Source organism: Mus pahari, chromosome 5, assembly GCF_900095145.1.
Source record: "Mus pahari chromosome 5, PAHARI_EIJ_v1.1, whole genome shotgun sequence".
Classification (NCBI taxonomy): Eukaryota; Metazoa; Chordata; class Mammalia; order Rodentia; family Muridae; genus Mus; species Mus pahari.
Genome location: NC_034594.1, coordinates 37,349,620 through 37,368,800, shown reverse-complemented (window position 1 = coordinate 37,368,800; position 19,181 = coordinate 37,349,620). Strand labels below are relative to the sequence as shown.

General features: G+C 44.1%; 1 protein-coding gene across 3 annotated transcripts in view; it reads right to left on the bottom strand.

Moving 5' to 3' along the window:
- Aox1 (aldehyde oxidase 1) overlaps positions 1–17,415 on the bottom strand; it is a 76,165-nt gene extending 58,750 nt beyond the window's left edge. Inside the window, exons 1-4 of one of the 3 annotated variants that reach the window (XM_021197507.2) lie at positions 17,171–17,415; positions 5,976–6,033; positions 3,862–3,958; positions 191–299 (exon numbers count right to left, since the gene is read on the bottom strand). In XM_021197507.2, coding sequence (XP_021053166.1) covers positions 191–299; positions 3,862–3,958; positions 5,976–6,033; positions 17,171–17,212 — 306 coding nt within the window. In that variant the 5' untranslated portion in view covers positions 17,213–17,415. Of the gene's footprint in view, positions 1–190; positions 300–3,861; positions 3,971–5,975; positions 6,034–8,643; positions 8,694–17,170 lie in introns of all 3 variants that reach the window. The other 2 variants (XM_029538921.1, XM_029538920.1) reach the window with 2 other exon arrangements.
- Between the last annotated feature and the right edge of the window lie 1,766 nt (positions 17,416–19,181).

The following is a 19,181-nucleotide window of genomic DNA, read 5'->3' as shown; positions in this document are numbered from 1 at the left end:
CAGCCCCAGTTACTCCTGTATCCCAGCATCCCAGCTCAGCGCTCAGCCCCAGTTACTCCTGTATCCCAGCATCCCAGCTCAGCTCTCAGCCCCAGCTGAGCTTTAACTGTTAGGAGTGACCAAGCAGCCCAGCCCAGACTTCCTACTCTTTGTAACTCCACATCCTCTTAGGGGGGCAGGGCACCCTCACCTGAATAGGATGAAGCCTGGTCCTGGTGTTGCCTAAGCCTTCTACCGTGGTGACTGCTGTACCATGCAGAGAGCAGATGGGGGTCAGACAGGCATTGACTGGATGATGCCTTCAGAATGCAAAAGAGAAGCACAAATTACAAATTACACGACATCAGTGGGAAAGAGGACTGAGCACCCCCTGGGCACCTCCAGGAGGAGGGTTAGAGGGATGGCTCAGGCTCTTTATCTGTGTTTCCTCCTCAGCACACACTCATTTTACAGAGACAGCATCTGAAAATCAGAGTGATCTATTCAGGGTCACAGCTGGAGTGCCGGTGGCAGAATTAAAATTAGACCTCAGAATTCCGATTTCTAAACAGCTTCCACCAACTTAATTATTTCTCTTCCAGATCGGGGCTGACACTCTCTAATTGCATGTAACTGGCCATGAACCTTAAGCTGCCTCCATCCTGCAGGTGGAGCTGAGCCAAGGCTGGCTGGGCAATAAAGTGAGTTTGATACTGCCCTTCAAAAGAAGAAAGAGTGTCAGGTAAAGAGCTATTCCACCCCGAGGGAACACTGCTAAAAATGCCCAGTTCCAAATAACACAATTGTCCCCACTTATGAAGCACAACTACAGATGGGCAATAGACACAAGAGGTATATGCTCAGGGCCCACAATAATCTTCAAAGACTTGAACTAAACAAGGAAAAATACCATTTTATCAAATAAAATCATAAATACTTTAAAAAACCATAATGTCCATTATTAGTAAAGGCCTGGGGAAATGGGACCCCTACCACTCATAAGAGTGGAAATATGCTCTCTCAGGGTCCTTCTGGGAGACAATTCATTTGGAAAACATAAAAATAATTTCAAAATTCACATGCTCACTAACTCTGCAATCACACCTTTGCAGATATATCATAATTAAATGGTCATGGACATAAACACTACCCTAAATAAATAAATATCCCCTCTTTGGGGGGTCAGTTTTGATGCTTCAAAATGATGTAACACACAAAGCTGTTGAAATTGCATTTATTATTTGAAAGGTATTCATGAAAATTTAAGAAACATTTGCATGTTTAAGCAGAATATAAAGTTTGTTTAAAGAGGATAAAAGTGAAAAAGAAGTAAAAGATATCACTCATTGATGAGTGAACATAAGAACCGGGTGACTATCTATGTGTTCTGTGTGCCGGGCAGAGCTACAGGTATGGGGACTTACGAGTGAACAGAGACAGAACTATCCCAGCAGAGTGTTACTGAGGCTGTGAGAAGGACTGCAGATACGTGAGAAGGACTGCAGATACGTGAGAAGGACTGCAGATATGTGAGAAGGACTGTGGATATATGAGAAGGACTGCAGATATGTGACTGCGGATACATGAGGACTGCGGATACATGAATGGCTCATGCGGAGATGGGGGATTTGACTTGTGTGGGGAATCAGGGAGAGATGAGAATATTAATGCTTCTGCTAAGCTCTGGATGATCTGAAGTTGCTCAACATGAACGGCAGACGGATAGCATATGTGTGGGCCCTGAAGTGGGAGTGAGCTCAGACGTCTACAAAGAGAAGGAGACAGAAGGAAAGTCAGCAGGGTGAAGCCCAGTGGATGCGGGAGACTGCTACTACCCAAGGTGAGAGGCAGGCAAATCCCAGGTAGCAAGTGCCAAGGAAGGCTTCCCAGTGACAGTGAGTTTGAACACTGGCCTAAATGTACTCAACCCCAGAGGTTAAATGTAACAAATCGTAAGACCATCTTGCTCCAAAACCAAAATAAGCCAGAAAAGCTACAAAACCATACTAAAAAGAATTCATTTCCTTAGGAGCCATTGACAGTTGGTGGCTGCTAGGGTGAGTCGGTTTTCTTTAGGGTGTGGTATATGATAGCTCCAGGGTGTTGGTATTCTGTCTGGACTCCACCCCCAGTTACCTGGCAACAGCCAGTTATGCTCCTCCCCACATAAAAGGGGCTTCTTGCCCCCTCCTCTCTCTTACTCTCTTACTCTTGCCTCTCTCCTTTGCCTCTTGCCCTCTTGCTCCCTTCCCATCCCCTTCCCCCCACCTCTCTCCACGAGGTCCTCTACTTCTCTCCTCCTCCTCCTCCTCCTCCTCCTCCTTCCTCTCTCTCTCTCTCTCTCTTCTTTTCTCTCTCTCCCTTTCTCTGCCTCTACTACCCTCTTAACTCCCCTCCCCATTCCCTGAATAAACTATGCTATACTGTCATGTGGCTGGTCCCTCAAGGGGAAGGGATGCCTCATCATGGGCCCGCTAAGACATCCCCTTACCCCACACCTCACCACACTCCCATAGAACATATATTAATATTTCTTTATCTTTGTATAATCATAACACAGGAGATGACCCCATACCCACAAGGACACAGGTAGCATAAACTGGATTCAGTGGGTTATTTTAAAAAGGTATGAAATGGGAGTGGGGTACATCCAGGAATTAGGGGAGAAGAGGCAGGAGAATGATGATAATAAATGGTACACATGTATGAAATTCTGAAAGGATTAAATTAAAACATCATATATATATATGTATAAAACAACTCATCCCATACACAGAGAAGCTTAATAACACTATACTCCACTGAGTATCAAATCCTAATAAGAGAGAAGATATATGAACAGTTGTTCTCAGCCCTAAGATGTAGTTACTGTGTCTCTGAAATGTAAGGAAAATAAAGAGCCCGCCTTATATCAGAGGAAGGAAGGAGAAACCAGGCCGTTAAGTCAGCAGTCCATTAATGGTCACATGTGGATGGTTATAAAGGGTTAAAACAAAAAGCTGGACTCTTTCCCCACCAATGTGCCCTGGGTGCTTGGGATTGGGGTAGTCGCTCAAAGTGGAGGTGAGGAAGGGACTGAAAGGATTTCCCCAGGTGAGCAGGTTCTGTAACAAAGATCAGAATGGGCAGAACTGAGAGAAAACGCTAGGCTTTCATTGAGTATAATGTTATCATGTTAGGGGCTAAGAATAAGGCAATATGGCTGCAAAAGATTTCGTGACACCTAGAAGGTAAGAGAGGAGACCAAAAAGGATCATTCGGTGTTCTAAAAACCTGCCAGGCGGGCTGTGAAGCCCAGAGAGATTTCTCAGGAATGCAGGCATAGCAGAGCCCCAGCTCCCACTCAGACTCCAGTCTTCCCCTGGAATGTGGCAAATGAGGACAGGTGCTTTAACAAATGCATGAGCGGAGTCCCAGAAGAAGATGGGAGAGAGACAGATGCATCGTTAAATATGCGAAACATCAATGTGTTGAAGATAAATGCAGAATGGAAACAAAATAGGAAAACCCGGGTGGTTTTAAGTAGGAGAGGGATGCTGTCTAATTCTTTCTTGGAGCAGAGCTCTGACTTTCAGAGAGAGACTGCACGCACGGGAGTAAGGAGATGTTAGTGGGCCCTGACTACAGAGAGTGCGCATGAGCATGGCTTTACTCTCCACTGCCGTTTCAAAGCAGCCTTCCTTCCCAGACAGCAGTCAGGCAGCTTTTCGACTCCCTGAAGGGGGTAAATTTCCAGTCTATTAGTGTTCTTGTTTATCATGGGAATCCTCTGTGCTCAGCATAGTTTTTCCCCATAGAAGACGTTCCACAAACATTCACCAAATGAGGGAATAAATCAAAGGACCGAAAAGTCCACTCCTAACTGGACTACGCTACACCTACCTGATCACCTTGGTGCTGGGGTTGTACCGTGAGATCATCACTGTGCAGGCCCCGCAGCCCCCACCTCCACAGCCGTACTTAGTTCCTGTGAGTCGGACTGGAAGGAACTCTGTTAAAGAGAACATAGGTACTGTGGCTATTTAGAAAGTCAGTATTTGTTGTCCTGATGGTTAAAGGTCTTGAATGGCTTTCTGGACCAGCCTCTGGAGTTCACGATTAATGGGCTATGAAATGCAGAGAGGGTCATATTTTCAAACATAATTTTCCATTGTTCATTTGCTTTCAGAGGGCTTTGGTGTTTTCTTTCTCTAGTGGCATAAGCATCTGTCTTTGAAGATAAAGCATGCTGTCTGTTAATCCTAGAGGATGCTTAACGAATGCTTTTAAACATCCTTCTGTTTCATTCCCTTGCTCATTTCTCTATTTTATACCATCCAATTAGTGCTAAAGCAGAGGTTAAGAGAATGCCCTGACACACTCACTCAAACACATGCACTCACGTACTCAAACACACCACTCATACGCTGAAACGCATCACACAAAGTTACACTTAGCTTTCTCAAATTTGTACATTCATTACTTCCACAGACACTCAAACACACACATACATACCCACTCAAATGCTCTCACATCACATACACAAACACACACACACACACACACACACACACACAAGGACAGTCATTCTCACACAGCACAGATTCAGAGACTCACACATAATGCACACTCACACATACACATTCACAGATACTCTCACTGAAATGTTCTCTCAGACACAGACCCAGTCACACACCTACACACACATTTATTCATTTAGGCACACTCATGCACACATACTCACAGGCCCACATCTGTGGTTCTGCATTCTGCCTTGCTGCTGGGGTGTGGGAACTCCACCAGGAAAGACAAAATGTGGAACTCTAGACTGCATTTATCCTTCAGGTGTTGGGCTTGTGGGAAGCGCTGATACACCACTGGGGGGTGGGAGAACTCAGCCTAGGGTAGGGGCCTCAGCTCGAATGAGAAATGGCTGAAGCCTGAGCTGAGTTCCCAAGCTCCTGGGTGTCCTGTCCTGGTGGCAATCACTGGGAGTCATCAGAAGGGAGGCAGCCCATGGGCTGAGGACAACAATCTCAGAAGGGGGACGGGGAACCCCGGCTTAACTCGGTTTCTGTGAATCCCAGAGCTCAGAGGGGCTTTCTGCAGGAGACTAAGACTGCACAGCTCTGTAGACTTCTTCCATGCTCCCCACAGCTTCTTCCATGCTCCCCATGGCGATTTCTAATGAGAGAGACAGTCCTTGGTTCCAAACTGTCTACTGATTGTTCATTGTTGAAAATCTGTCCATACCACCTCCTTGGGTCAGACCAGAGAGATTAAATACCTTTTGTAGGAAAGAACGTCCGGGAAGGGAAGCTCATCGGCTAAACCCTCAGTGTCTATCTAGATACCTCATTAGCATGGAGAACTCTGTTCTGATCTATTTAAACTGTGCCAGGAAACTTGGTAAGGCATCTCCCTGCTCCCTACCAGATGCCTGGCCTGGAACATGTGATTGCACTCCCCACACACTCAAAAACGCTGACATACTCCCATTCCCACAAACTCACACATAAACACACATGTAAACCCATTTGCACACACACTCAGAGACTCACTAATACATACTCGAACACACACACACACACTCAGGCCCATACACATACCTAACATATTCAGGCATGCATTCACACTCATTCACACTTACATGCATGCACACATTCATCCACTCACTCTCACTCAAGCACACACGTTCTCCCACAGTAACACACAAAACGCTTACAGATACACTCACATTCAGCACTCACAGACACACGGGCTCGAACATCGTAGATCTCAAAAACACACCTACAAACCCTCACACAAGTTCACGCAAAGGTGCACACTCATATTCCTCCCACACTCACACATAAGAACATACAAATGCATACTCAAACTTGCTACAGACTTCCAGATATATGTTTGTACACATGTTCACAGACAAACATGTACACAATACACTCTCACAGACTCTCACAGGCTCACGGACTTAACACACACAAACCGACACTCTCACAATACACAGCAAAGGATACGATTCTTCCTCAGGTATGGTAAAAGCATCATTTCAGGATCGACATTTTTTTCTACCACCTGAACAAAAGAAACATAGTTATGCACACAGAAATGAGACCTGCTGTGGTGTTTATATTCACACCAGTAGGGCCCTGTTGATTTGAGGAGAAATGTTCCAGTGATATGCAAATGTCAACAAACAAGTGAAAGGATACATCTCCAAGCCCCGACTGTCCCTTATCCCAAATCATCACTGTTCCCTGAGGCGGTGGCTGTTTCCACTCATGGGCACCCTAGAAGCTCTGTCCACTTCCCCTGGAAAGACACTGGAACTGAACAGTGGGGCGGGGATGGGGAAAATAGGAACAGAGAGAACTGCTAGCAGAGCAGAGCATTTGAGGGATGGCTGCAGTAACTTACAAGACTCCTCCGCCCCCGAGTTCATTGAGATCACATCCAACTAAGTCCCCAAACACCCAAATGGAACAGCAAATGCATATGCTGGGCGAGCCACACATGGCTGTGCAGCCAGGCCCACTCAAGCAATGGAGCTGACAGTCAGGTACAGAAACTGAAATATGACGGCTGGTCATAAAATCCTGCTTTCTCTATTTTGACTAAATTGTTTTTAAAAATTGTTGTTTTAAGCACACATGTACTGCACAGACATATGTGTATAAGCAAAACACCCATACACATACAATTTAAGTGCTTAAAATATCCATATAAACCCTGACCATCTTTCTCCATATGTGATACTTTGCCCTTTGGGGAAGGAAGGAAGAGAAGGCATACATTCTATTGCTGACTCCTCCCCTGAACTCTACTCAGGCACTTGCAGGACAAACTCTAGAGGAACATGCAGTACAGAAGAGCACACTGCATGCCATGCTTCTTTCTGCCTGTTCTGTTCTGTGAATGCCAAGGGAATCTCAAATGCCTGGGGCACGAGAGCAGAAGAAGGGACCAGCGGGGGGACTGCAGTGGGGGAGAGGATAAATAGAAAGAAAGCAAAAATGCCACAGATCCATTTCTTTATGTGCCAACTTAAAGCATTACATTTAAATTTTGTGTGTCTGGGTGTTTTGTTTATACATGTATGTCTGTGCAGTACACCATAATAAAAGGTGTTAGAACCCTACATAGTGCTATGTTAGATGGTTTAAAACAGAAGCAGAAAAACAAAAAGATGAATGACTTAATTGAAATGAATACAATATTGATTTTAATTACTATCAGCCTGATAATTCATATTTTATCCTTACTAACCATAGCAATTTTGTGCCAAATATGAAAAGTGGATTGATAAGCCTTAGAAAGACTTGTAAAAGAAAATAAGAAAAATATTCAGAAACAGACAGAGGAATTTAGACAAGACCCTACCATACCAGTGCATAATGAAACTGAAGCGGGGCAGCCTAAAATTGTTAGAAAACCAACCTTAGTTTATCCAGTTAATATACAAGACCTTTCAGGATGCAAAAGGCACCCCAAGGTTATGAAGAAGTTAAATTGAGTCCTATAGACATATTAGATTTGAGGAGATTTAAGAAAGTGATCGTTTCATATGGTTTGCACTCACCCTATGTGAATCAGATATGAAATTCATGGGCAACTCAGAACAGAATCATCCCCCAAGACTGGAAATATTTGGCAATAGCAATATTGGAAGCTGGTCCAATGGTACACATGGTGAAAAGAGGAAGATAGGGAAATAGAACAACAAAATAGTGCTGGAGGTGTTAATATCTCTCAAAATCGGTTGCTAGGTGAAGGTCCGTATGCTGAGTTACAAAGGCAGTTTAAATGTGATGATCACACCTTGGAGTTATGTCATTTAACAGTATTAAATACATTGGACAAGGCTGAGGAATCAGGGAGGAAATCTGAGTCATTTACTAAAATTATACAAGGCCCCAAAGAAGCCTTCACTGATTTTATGCAAAGATTGACTTGAGCTGTAAATAGAATAGTATGAGATTCAGAAGTCCGATAAATTGTAATCAAATCTTTGGTTTTTGAAAATGCTAATTAAGAGTAAAAAAGGGTGATGAGGCCTTTAAAGGCAAGATCAGCACCAATAGATGAATGGATTACAGATACGGCTGATAATGGCTCTCATGTTCATGATGCTACTCTGATAGGAGAAGTAATATCTAAAAGTTTTAAGAAAAATCAAAATGTTTGATGTTTTAATTGTGGTACGCAAGGTCATTTGAAAAGAGATTGTAGCCAAGGCATTCCTAGAAACAATGTTTTTTCTAGCGATAATTAAAAAAAGAAGGGCCAGCCTTCTGGAGCATGCAGAAGATGTGTCAAAGGCTGACACTGGACTAATGAGTGCAGATCAACAAGGGATGGGCAAGGCACCCTTTGCCATTGGGAAATGCCCTAGGGGGATTTCAGCAGGCTGGATATCAAATTTTATTAATCATTCCCTGTCAGTGTCAGAGAAAATCATCCACAGAGCAATGAAAAGATGCAATGCCTGTTGTTAACAACAGCACTGTTCTGGGTTTAATCATGAGCAGAACAGCTTCTGTAGATAAAATATTCAGGAGAGATCGGAAAACAAGTATTTTGGCAAACTTCTATAAATGATCAGAGACCAAAGCTTAAAAATACAAATAAATAGCATAGGAATTGAAGATTTAGTAGATACAGAGGCAGATGTAACAATAATTTTACCAAAATCTTGGCATCCAGATTGGCTTTTTCAGGAGGTAAATATTCAGCTTCTAGAGGTTGGAATTTAAAAAAAAAAAAAAGATTTATTTATTATTATGCATAAGTACACTGTAGCTGTCTTCTGACACACCAGAAGAGGGCATCAGATCTCATTACAGGTAGTTGTGAGCCACCATGTAGTTGCTGGGATTTGAACTCAGGACCTTCGGAAGAGCAGTCACTGCTCTTACCCGCTGAGCCATCTCACCAGCCCCGGATTGGAATTTTATCTCAGGTAAAACAAAGTGCAGGATAGGTCAAGTGTATAGGACCAGAAGGATAAATAAGAAAAATAAAGCCACATGAGGTTAGTATAGCCATGAGATTATGGGGATGTGATTTGTTGCAGAAATGCAAAACACAGACTAACATTTCTCCAATCTTAGAAACAAACCATAAAATAAAGAATGCTTCCAAGAAAAGTATTAAAAGGTATTATTAAAAACAGTCAGAGACATTCAGGTTGTACATAAGCAGGACATGACAGCTGTTGGTCTTTCAATGGTACCAACCACTCTACCTTTAAAATTGTCAACTAGGTATGAAAAATAAAAATAGAAAATAACAATGATGGATTGGGTCTGTTTGAAGGCTGAGTCCTTCACACGCTTGGCTAAGTGGAATGGGCACCTATGTGAATTCCTTCATGACTAGGATATGGTGGCAAAAGTGTCTGTGCTTTCCCACACTGAGAAAATAACTCAGTTCCCTAATCTGCTCACTCCCTGCTCCCTGAAAGAGGCAGCTATTGAAGTGTGGGGACTGAGGGAATGGTCACAACATTTGGCTAATGCATGGTTTACTGATGATTTATCAGCCATTGATGGAATAGAAACTAATGGAAAGTGACAGCCTATAGACTCTGAGTGGAATGGCCAATACTGAGGAAGGAACCACAAAATCAGCATAGCACTATTGGCTATAAGACAACCAACCAGGAAAGCGAAAGGGAAATCTCTGTTTTCTCCAATTCAGTGTCTCCTGTACCATTGTATGTGCAGTGGTATAGGTCATCAAAATGGGAAACCACCAACCGGCAGATAAATGGCAAAGACACCTGGTCATAGGAGGCGTGAATGAAAATGACAAAATCTTGCAAAACTTAGCAAAGGCATCAAATTTTATGTAGCTCACACAGGCAAGACAGACAAAATGGCTTGAAAAATAATGAAATAGTGGACAAGTTGGCATCATGTTTAATTAAGGCTAGAATATTAAAATTTGCCAGGGAACAAATTTAGAATAAATCAGCAAGTATGATAGATTATACATATAGTGCAAAAACTTGGAAGTTTACCCCTAACACTAAAAACTAAGGGGTAATGGAGAACCAAATTAAACCAGGACAATACTATGAGGATACCTTACAAGGAATCCATAGTCAGTTGATGATTCACATCTCTCAGAACTTAGGAGACACACACCCTTAATGCTAACACTTGGGAGGAAGAGGCAGGCACATAAGAATTACAGTGATTTAAATTTAAAAGCCACTTTGTGATCTAAAAATAAATACTCTTAAACCTTGAATTTATATAGAAAGAGAAAGGAGAATATAGAATTTGGCCATATACAGTAAGAAAGGAGAATATAGAATTTATCCATATACAGTAAGAAAGGAGAATATAGAATTTATCCGTATACAGTAAGAAAGGAGAATATAGAATTTATCTGTATACAGTAAGAAAGGAGAATATAGAATTTATCTGTATACAGTAAGAAAGGAGAATATAGAATTTATCCATATACAGTAAGAAAGGAGAATATAGAATTTATCCATATACAGTAAGAAAGGAGAATATAGAATTTATCCATATACAGTAAGGTATATTTAGTTTCACATTTTCAAAAGACTTTTTTAATTTCAATTGAAAGATAATACTTTGACTGTTGCCAAAAAACCATTTTGCTCTAGTGAAGACATAACATGCCAAAAAAGGAACCACCCAGAGCTAGGGTTGGGGCAAGGTTTTGTTTTCATCTTTCCAGGAGAATAAAAGCATCCGACTAAGGAATCCAGAAGCCACTGGACACGTGAAACATCTGGAGAGAGAGGGTGATCATCAGAGAACGTGTCCCAAGAAAAAGAGTAGATTGGCCAAGTGGCCACCTCCAGCTCATCTCTGCTGCTCTCCACAGACATTAGTGGCAAATGGTCTTTATGTGGTCCCAATTCAATTAAAAATTGAAGCTGGCTTTGGGGTTCAAGCATGGCTCTCTCCTTCTCCAAACCCATGCATGCTAAAGGAAAGCCCCACATCTCTATCTCATAGCAGAAGAGCCACCCGGTATAGGACAAAGGAAAGCAAACATTGTTGAGGTCTGCCCGCCCTCCCACCCCCCAGCATAGCTGTAGCCATTTTGTTCCATGCCCTCCAGCTATTTCATTCTGGTGCTGTAACATGCCTGCCAGTCATTGACACAGAATTAGCTCGACTCAGAGCAAGGTCATGCTGTCTGCATCCCCTGTTATGTTCTGTCTGTCCTGAGGTTTGTTAATCTTAAGAAATCCCACAACGCTTTATGTAGGACCCATCAAATTAAAGGTCAATATATGAACTATTATATCCAAAATGGCTTGAGTCAGAGCTGACCACGGGGCAGCACTACCTGTACCTGCGTATGCGCTCACTGTGGGCTTTGTGTTTTTTTTTTTTCTTTATAAACTGACAGAGAAAGATGCCCATTGACGTGGCTCAGTCCCGTCTGAGCTACAGTCCTAATCAATCAGTCTTAGGGTGTGTGTCCAATAAACCATCCCTGTCTGATTGAGATCGGTGTTTGTGTGGTTTGTGGGGCTACTCTTGGATCCCAACAAAACAAAATAAGAGACTATCCTATTGCCACAATCTCATAATCTGTTTGTTAAGGCCTATGTAAAGTGTTAAGGCCTAGGTAACTGTTACATGTCTAGTCTGCTGTTTTTGTGTTGTTACTAATATTAAAGAAAACTTTCTCATATATTGTTATATACTATTAGCAGGATGTTCTGTGCTTTGGTATTCATAAAACCACACACAATAGAAGTCAGCAGAAATGCTTTGTATAGTTAGCCACAATAAGCTTGGACCTGAACCAACCACCGAGCAGCACCTCCTACACATGTGTATGAGTTTTTATGCTATTTGCCAATATAAGAGAGAAACCTGCACCAACATTAGAAGCTATCTGGAATCACTTCCATTTGAGTAGGGGTTGAGTAAAGCTTAAATTCCCAAGACCTCCCCGGGAACTAACATTCTACTTGGCAGCAAGAGAGGTGTGCCTGGGTAACTGACATCCGGGTTGGGAGGAGAAAGCAGGAATGTTTGGCAAGTCCCCCACCACATCAAATAACCCAACCAATGGGAACAGGGTAAGTGTAAAACAAAGCCATGTTCCTAAGGAAGGCCCCACTTCCTAAATCGTGATTGGTGGAATAACTTGGCACAAATGTTTGTAGATCTCAGGCATAAAAGGCCCTATAGGATCTTAACTTGGGGTCATAGTTCAGCTTCCAAGTCTGGACAGCAGCCCTGTTGAATCACTCCTGGGGTATGTGCTCAAAAAACTAACCTTGTCTGTCTGAGATCAGTGTCCGTGCGGTTTGTGAGGTAACCCCTGCATCCCAATACTTTTGGTTTTGGTTTGACTCTTTAAAACTTTTCTTAGAGTATAAATATTATCTCAAAATCTATAATATTATTATGTATATATAAACTTCCTGTCATGATACTAATAGTCAGAACAGAAATAATTCTAGAAATAAGTTTCACCTAGTTTCCTGTGTATGTTTTCAGTTTGGGTCTGAAGCAGGTACCAAATTCGGAGCAAAGTTTGAGTGTTTTGGAGTATATGCTTAATAGATTGTGGTCCTTAAACCTTTTGGAGATCTGAAAGGTTTTAGATGTTTAGGTTTTCTACAATAAGCCATGACCATTCCTAATTGTAACCTTTGAGATCACCAAGAAGATGACAGGGTCCTGCAATGACTGATCCACCGGGATTGTGGAAGCTCTAACCACTGGAAAGAGCCGCCCCACTCCTCTTCTGCCGAAAGGTTCTGCACAGACATCAGGCACCTTTGGACTGACTGCTGTGTTCTCCTTAGCCATGACTGCTACCATGCAAAGATCGGGTTCAGACTACAAACTGCTCAGGACATTTAAATTGCTGAGTTCATAGGAAAATGACATGAATGCTGTACAGAACTTTGAACTCAAAATACTTAATCCTAAAATCGCCAAATACAATCAAGATGGCCATTGTGGAAAGCTTGGTAGAAATAGTTTCATTATTGTAAATACTGTGCTAGAGTTAAAATCTTTCCGTTTTATTTAAACAAAAGGAGGAAATGTTGCAGGATATTTGATCACATTGTGAACCACAAGACTAGGTGATTTACTGGAAAAACCTCTTTCTGGTTGTTGTATGGCTCATTCCTAGCACACACCTTTAATTCAAGAGCTTTCTGCTTGAATACTGTAAACAGGAGTAAATAAAGTCAACAATCGGTCAAGAGGAGAAGCAAGTGACCACTGACAGCAAGTGACCATAGAGAAACCCATAGAGAGTAAGAGGAACTCAGGAATTGAAAGAGAGGGACATTCCGTTTGAGTGATTTTTAGGTGTATGGAAAAGAAGGCTTCTGCCCTTTGGGACTTCCAGCTAAGGAGGAAGGTCAGTTCGGTGTTGGGTGCACTCTCTGCCTCTCTGCCTCTCAGGCTTTCACCCCAGCATCTAGATCCGTAGTCTTCATTGGTAAAATTGAACGATTGACATTTTGTTAAAACAACACAATGCCATCTGCAGAATTTCTGAACCAGCCAGACGATTGTTCAAATGATCCTCTCTTCCACCCTGAAACTAAGATATCTTGGAGGGGAACCAAAAGGGTGGGCCTTCAGTGAATTAACACACGAGTCCTTGAGTTTAAGAGCTTAAAACTCTTTGGCAACATGTCTTTCATAAATGTCCCCTTTTCCCCCTGCCAGCTCACCCCTTGTGAGCTGACTCATGTCACTTAGTGTATAGGGGGAACAGAATGGCCACCTCTGCATAAATGCCTGGGGCCACGCAGCCAAAAAGGCATCTCCTGCAGGAGGACCTAATTGAAGACTGCCTGAGAGATCAAGGATTGCTATGCAGACAATGCCAACCAGTCAGGAACCGCTGTTTTGAAGAGATGCTTTCTTGGGACCAATGGGGTGCAGGTGGAGGGTATTAAAGGAGCTTGCAGCTGCGTTCAGTCTTACTGCAGCGTTTTCCACCTCCTCCCGGACTCTGTGACTACTATTCCGAACCACGTCACCTCCAACCCCCGAGGGCAGGTAGGGTGGTCCAGGGCACAGGCAACAGCAATGCAGGGACTTTTAACTTTCATTACATTTGCATTCAGGGTTCCTCTTATGCAGAATGAAAAGCAAAAGCCAGAGATCTGCTGTGCAGGTCACCAGACCACAGGATTCCCTGCAAAGGCAGAAGTCTGGCTTTTCACAGGGCTCTTCTCTCTAGTGGTGTCTCGTGCCTCTCCAAACAGCTCCTTGCTCTCTGCTTCTATCCATGTAGCAAGTGAGGCTTGCTTGTCTGAGTTGGACACATGCCTCACTAGAGAGGGACACAAAGCTGACACTGTTTTTTGGTTTGCTAGTTTGCAGGGGAGGGGGGGGGGTCAAAAGATGGAGCAGGGACTGAGAAAATGGTCAATGAATGGCCCAACTTGGGACCCATCCCATGGGCAAGAACCAACCTCTTGACACTCTTAATGCTACTCTGTTATGCTTGCAGACAGGAACCCAGCATGACTGTCCTCTGAGAGGCTCCATCCAGGAGCTGACTGAGACAGATACAGATACCTCACTGCCAAACATTAGACAGAGCATGGGGAGTCTTATAGAAGAGTTGGAGGAAGGATTGAGGAGCCCAGGGAGGATAAGAACTCCACAAGAAGACCAACAGAGTCAACTATCCTGGACCCTTGCGCGCTCTCAGAGACTGAACCACCAACCAAAGAGCATCCAAGGCCTGGACTTAGGCTTCCTGCACATATGTAGCTGATGTACAGCTTGTTCTTTGTGTGGCTCCCCTAACTGGAGTGGGGACTGTCCCTAAATCTGCTTCCTGTCTGTGGACCCCCTTCCCCTAACTGGGCTGTCTTATCTAGCTTCCGTGGGAGGGGATGTGCCTAGCCCTGCAGTGAGTGACTTCAGGTGCCAGAGTGGGTTGGTACCCAGGGTGGGGGACTGGGATGGGGGGGTGCTGTGATCAGGATGTAAAGTGAATGAATGGATAAACAAACAAACAAACAAACAAATAAATAAATATAAAGTGAATGAATGAACAAAGAAACAAATAAATGGAAAAATAAAATTAAACCAGTATTTCTAGAGTGTTCATAGAACTTTTGATCCCAGGACTCAGTCTGAGGTACCTGGAGGTCCAGCATTGCTAGCAGTGGGACTAAAAGAGATAGGGCGAGCTTCGGGTAAGGAAGGACTCATGTAGTCTTCAAAATCAGTGTAGCACAAAGTTGTGCTCGTTGAGAACCCCGCTGTTTGGAAGCAGGAGAGGGAGGATGAGGGGGAGAAGGGAGGAGCCCTCAGACTCAGCATGGCTGCCATCTTGTTCTAGACTCTCAGCATCATTTATAACCCTGTACACTGGCTCCTGACCACACTTCCAGCTCCTGACCACACTTCCAGCTCCTGACCACACTTCCAGCTCCTGACCACACTTCCAGCTCCTGACCACACTTCCAGCCCTAACAGTCTATTCCCATCGCATGTAAACATTCTCCTGCTCCAGGACCTTTGCACCTGGATATCTACATGAAACTCCTTTCCCCATATATGTGTGTGTATTTGTATACACATATACATATGTGTGTGTTTGTGTGTGTGTATTTGTATACATATATGTGTATATGTGGTTTGTGTGTATGTGTCTGTGTGCGCGTGCTTGACTGGGTCCTACTTCATCCAGACACTGCTCCAATGCCCTCTGATCTGAAAGGTCAAACATCCCCTCCATCCCCTCCATCCACTCCATCAGCTCCTGCTCATCACTCCGTTTTGATGTCAGCACCTGCCACTGCCTGACACCATACTCTCTCCATTTATTTATATGCCTGTTGGCTGTTTCCCCAGCAGTGTCAACCCCTCACCAGCAGAGGTCGCATCGTTTCTGTGGTTTGCTATATCCCATAAGCTTAAACATAGTTTAGTGTCTGTTAGGATGTTCATGAAAACACACACTGAAGATTCATGATTGCTCTTTTCGCAATAAGTAGTGTTGGCCTGTTAGTAGCCTTGGAGTCTGCCTCCAAGAGGTTATCTCAGTGAGTGGCAATGGATTCCGTTCATTTAGAAAGTACAGAACACTCTCCAGCTTTTTCTGTTATGCAAAAACGAGACCTGAAGGAGCAGGGCAGCCATTTCACCCATTATTCTAGTTCACCTTCATGATAGTCCTGTGGGGGGCTGGGGGGGACAGCTAATGGACTTCATCTATCTATTTAAGGATCCATCAGGGCCATGAAACAGGGACTCATAAAGTTTTTTATGGGGGCTTCTATGATTTGGGAGACCCCTGTTCTTCAAGGAAGAAAACACATTACAAAACTTCAGCTGCGTGAATCAACTTCATAGCCTCCGAAGGGTCTGGTTGGTGCTAAACCTTCCTTGGCTTCCAGTTGGTCAGCCAGTGCCAGCTAGGACAAGGGCTCTTGCTGTCCCTAGCCAGGCACAGGGAACACAGGGGGATCCAAAGGGCAGAACTGACATTGTGGACAGCAGCTCTTCACCCCCCCCCCCACTCAATGTGCTATCAGATTACACGGAGAACACTCCAAATGAGCTGGACTATTGCCCAGATGGCTGCTTTAAACGATGCCCGGAGGGCTTTGCTGTCCCCAAGCAACAGGCTTTGCCTGGAGCAGCCATAAAAGTCTTCAGTGCCAAGGCACACACACAAATAAAACAAAATGCCACACTCAGCAGGGGCCCCTGATTCTGGAAAGCTGTGCTGTGCCAGGAACTTGCTTTGGCTTCACCAAGTTACAACTTCATCTGAAAAAAATCACAGGGTAGCTAGAACCGGGGCATCTCTGTGGCCCTGGCAAGGCTGGGTATTGCTCACCCAGATAAGCTGAGAATTGAGGCTACTTATTCAATTGTGCTGGAAGATGTTATCAGCGGGGGTGGGGGAGGGGTGCGGGGGGAGGCTTTAAGGGAGGAAAGGTCTGGATGCTCCGAAGGGAGAGGACCTGGGATTCAGACATTTCTGAAATTCTTAGTTTTCCACGCGCTGGTCGTGATGCAAAAGGTCTGAAAGATAATCTGAGCTCCGTTGAGACTTGCCAAGTTTTATAATGCAGATTCCTAAGCTGAGGACCCATAATGAGACCCCGTGCTAAGGTTTCAGCGAAAGCAGGGTGTAGGCTGGGATAGGGCCCAGAACTGGGACCCAGGACTGATGCAGGAGTTTGCCCGCCCTACCCGCGGGCTCTCACCTTCTGGCCATTCACGTAGAAGAGCAGCTGTAGGGCTTCCATGACGCCGAGGTCCCTAGCAGGTCCCTAGCAGCGCCAGTCCTTGCAGAGAATAAATTGCCCGAGGCCACAGGGCGGGGCTTGCCTGTGCCTCTAGGTCTCCACCCTCCCGGAAAGTTCTGGAAGAGCTAACGCTGCCGAGGTCCTAGAGTGTGTCAGCGCGGGAGAAATCTTTGGGTTTTGGCTTCGATGGGACTGAGGGGTAGCTCTGCAGACAGCCTCAGGAAGTCCTGAGTCATTTGCACTAGTATCTGTGCCAATGCTTGTTTATTGATGTAGTTTCCAGAATCCTCTCGTTTGTTTAGGGGGAAGGCAGCCTGGCTGTACTGCTGAGTCACATCCCAAGAGCCCTGCGCCCTTAACCTCACTTTCTGGCTTTCTTTACACTTTAGAAGTCGCTTTATAAAACCTGGCAAGTCTCAAATGGGACCAAATTATTTTCCAGACTTTAGTATATCTCCCTAGATTTTATTCATGCAATACAATACCCCCCCCCCCCCATTCCTCAATCACACAGGGTTTCTCTGGGTAACAGCCCTGGCTATCTCAGACCTCTTCTTTGTAGACCAGGCTGGCTTTGAACTCACAGATCTCCACCTGTCTCTGCCTCTTGAGTGCTGAGATTAAAGGTATGCACCACTACACAACATTCTTATTGTGAAAGCTTCCCAAATTTGTTCGTAGAGAAGAAACCACATCTCAGCAATTCCAGGAGTGGTTAACATTAAGTGGTTAACACCTCCTTGCTTCCCAAGGATCGTAAGCACATTTCAGAGTGTTTTACCCCAACTGCATCAGTAGACAGAAAACATGTGCGTGCACACATGCTTTTCTTTCTTCTCTTTTGTGTGTGTGTACGTGTGTGTGTGCGCATCACTATATAGCTGTGGCTAGTTTGAAGTTTACTGTCTTTGAACTGACAGCTCCTATCAGCTTCTGCTTCCTCCCGAGTGTTGGAATCCAAGGTGTGTGTGAGCCTCCATATCTGTCAAACATTTTCTTTTTTGAAAAATACTTTGTTTGACAGGATCTGGGGAAATGGTTGAGAGGTTAAAAGCTTCCAGAACCCAGGACTAGAACAAACCTGTTTTCTTTATAAAGTATCCAGTTTTAGGCATTCTGCTATAGCAATAGTGAATAGATTAAGAGCTAGAATTCTTTCACTCCCGATGCCAATAGTCTGGACAGTAAAATCTTACTAACTAGGGGCTGAGGAGATGGCTGTGCCTCAGAGCATGTTTCCAACAGATTCAACCCTAACATTCAGTCTTCTGAAACTCCAGTTCCAGGGAATCTCATTTCCGTCTTCTAATGATCCAGGGCCCCTGGCATGAGCTCATGTACACACCCACCCATACACCCTCCCTCCCACATGCCTACATATATGTATGCACATATATACATACTCACACACATGTATACACATGCATTCACATGTACATACACACATGTGCACACACATACTCAGGCATACAGACACAGGCAAAACATTCATACACATAAAATACATATTAAAAAATTAAGCTATTTTCTTTATTGTGTCCATAAATCTATTTAAGAACATCAGTATTATAGCACCAGTGAAACTGGTGGACGTTCAGAACTTCTTTACAAGTTTTTTTTTTTTAACCCATGCAGCACATGCTGCTGAATAGAAGTGGGCAGCTGTGGTAACAAAGGGAAGGGGCTGGGTTAATTACAACGAAGATATCTGGGAAACCTCTAAGGGAGGGCACACAGCCTTTGCCGATACCTCGGGAGAGGGGCTTTCAAGAGCTAGACAGGAGATGTCTAAAGAGGGATGCAAGGGAAGACGGGGTCTTGTGAAGACAGGCTGTGGCCTCGGACAGAGGCGCCCAACTGCTGATTCTGCGAGTACTGAGGCTAGCTGGCAATTACACCCGACTGGCACTGTTGGGAAACCCAGAGAAAGTGTAAGCAGTAAGGAGCGAACAAGCAAAGGCCCTGTCTC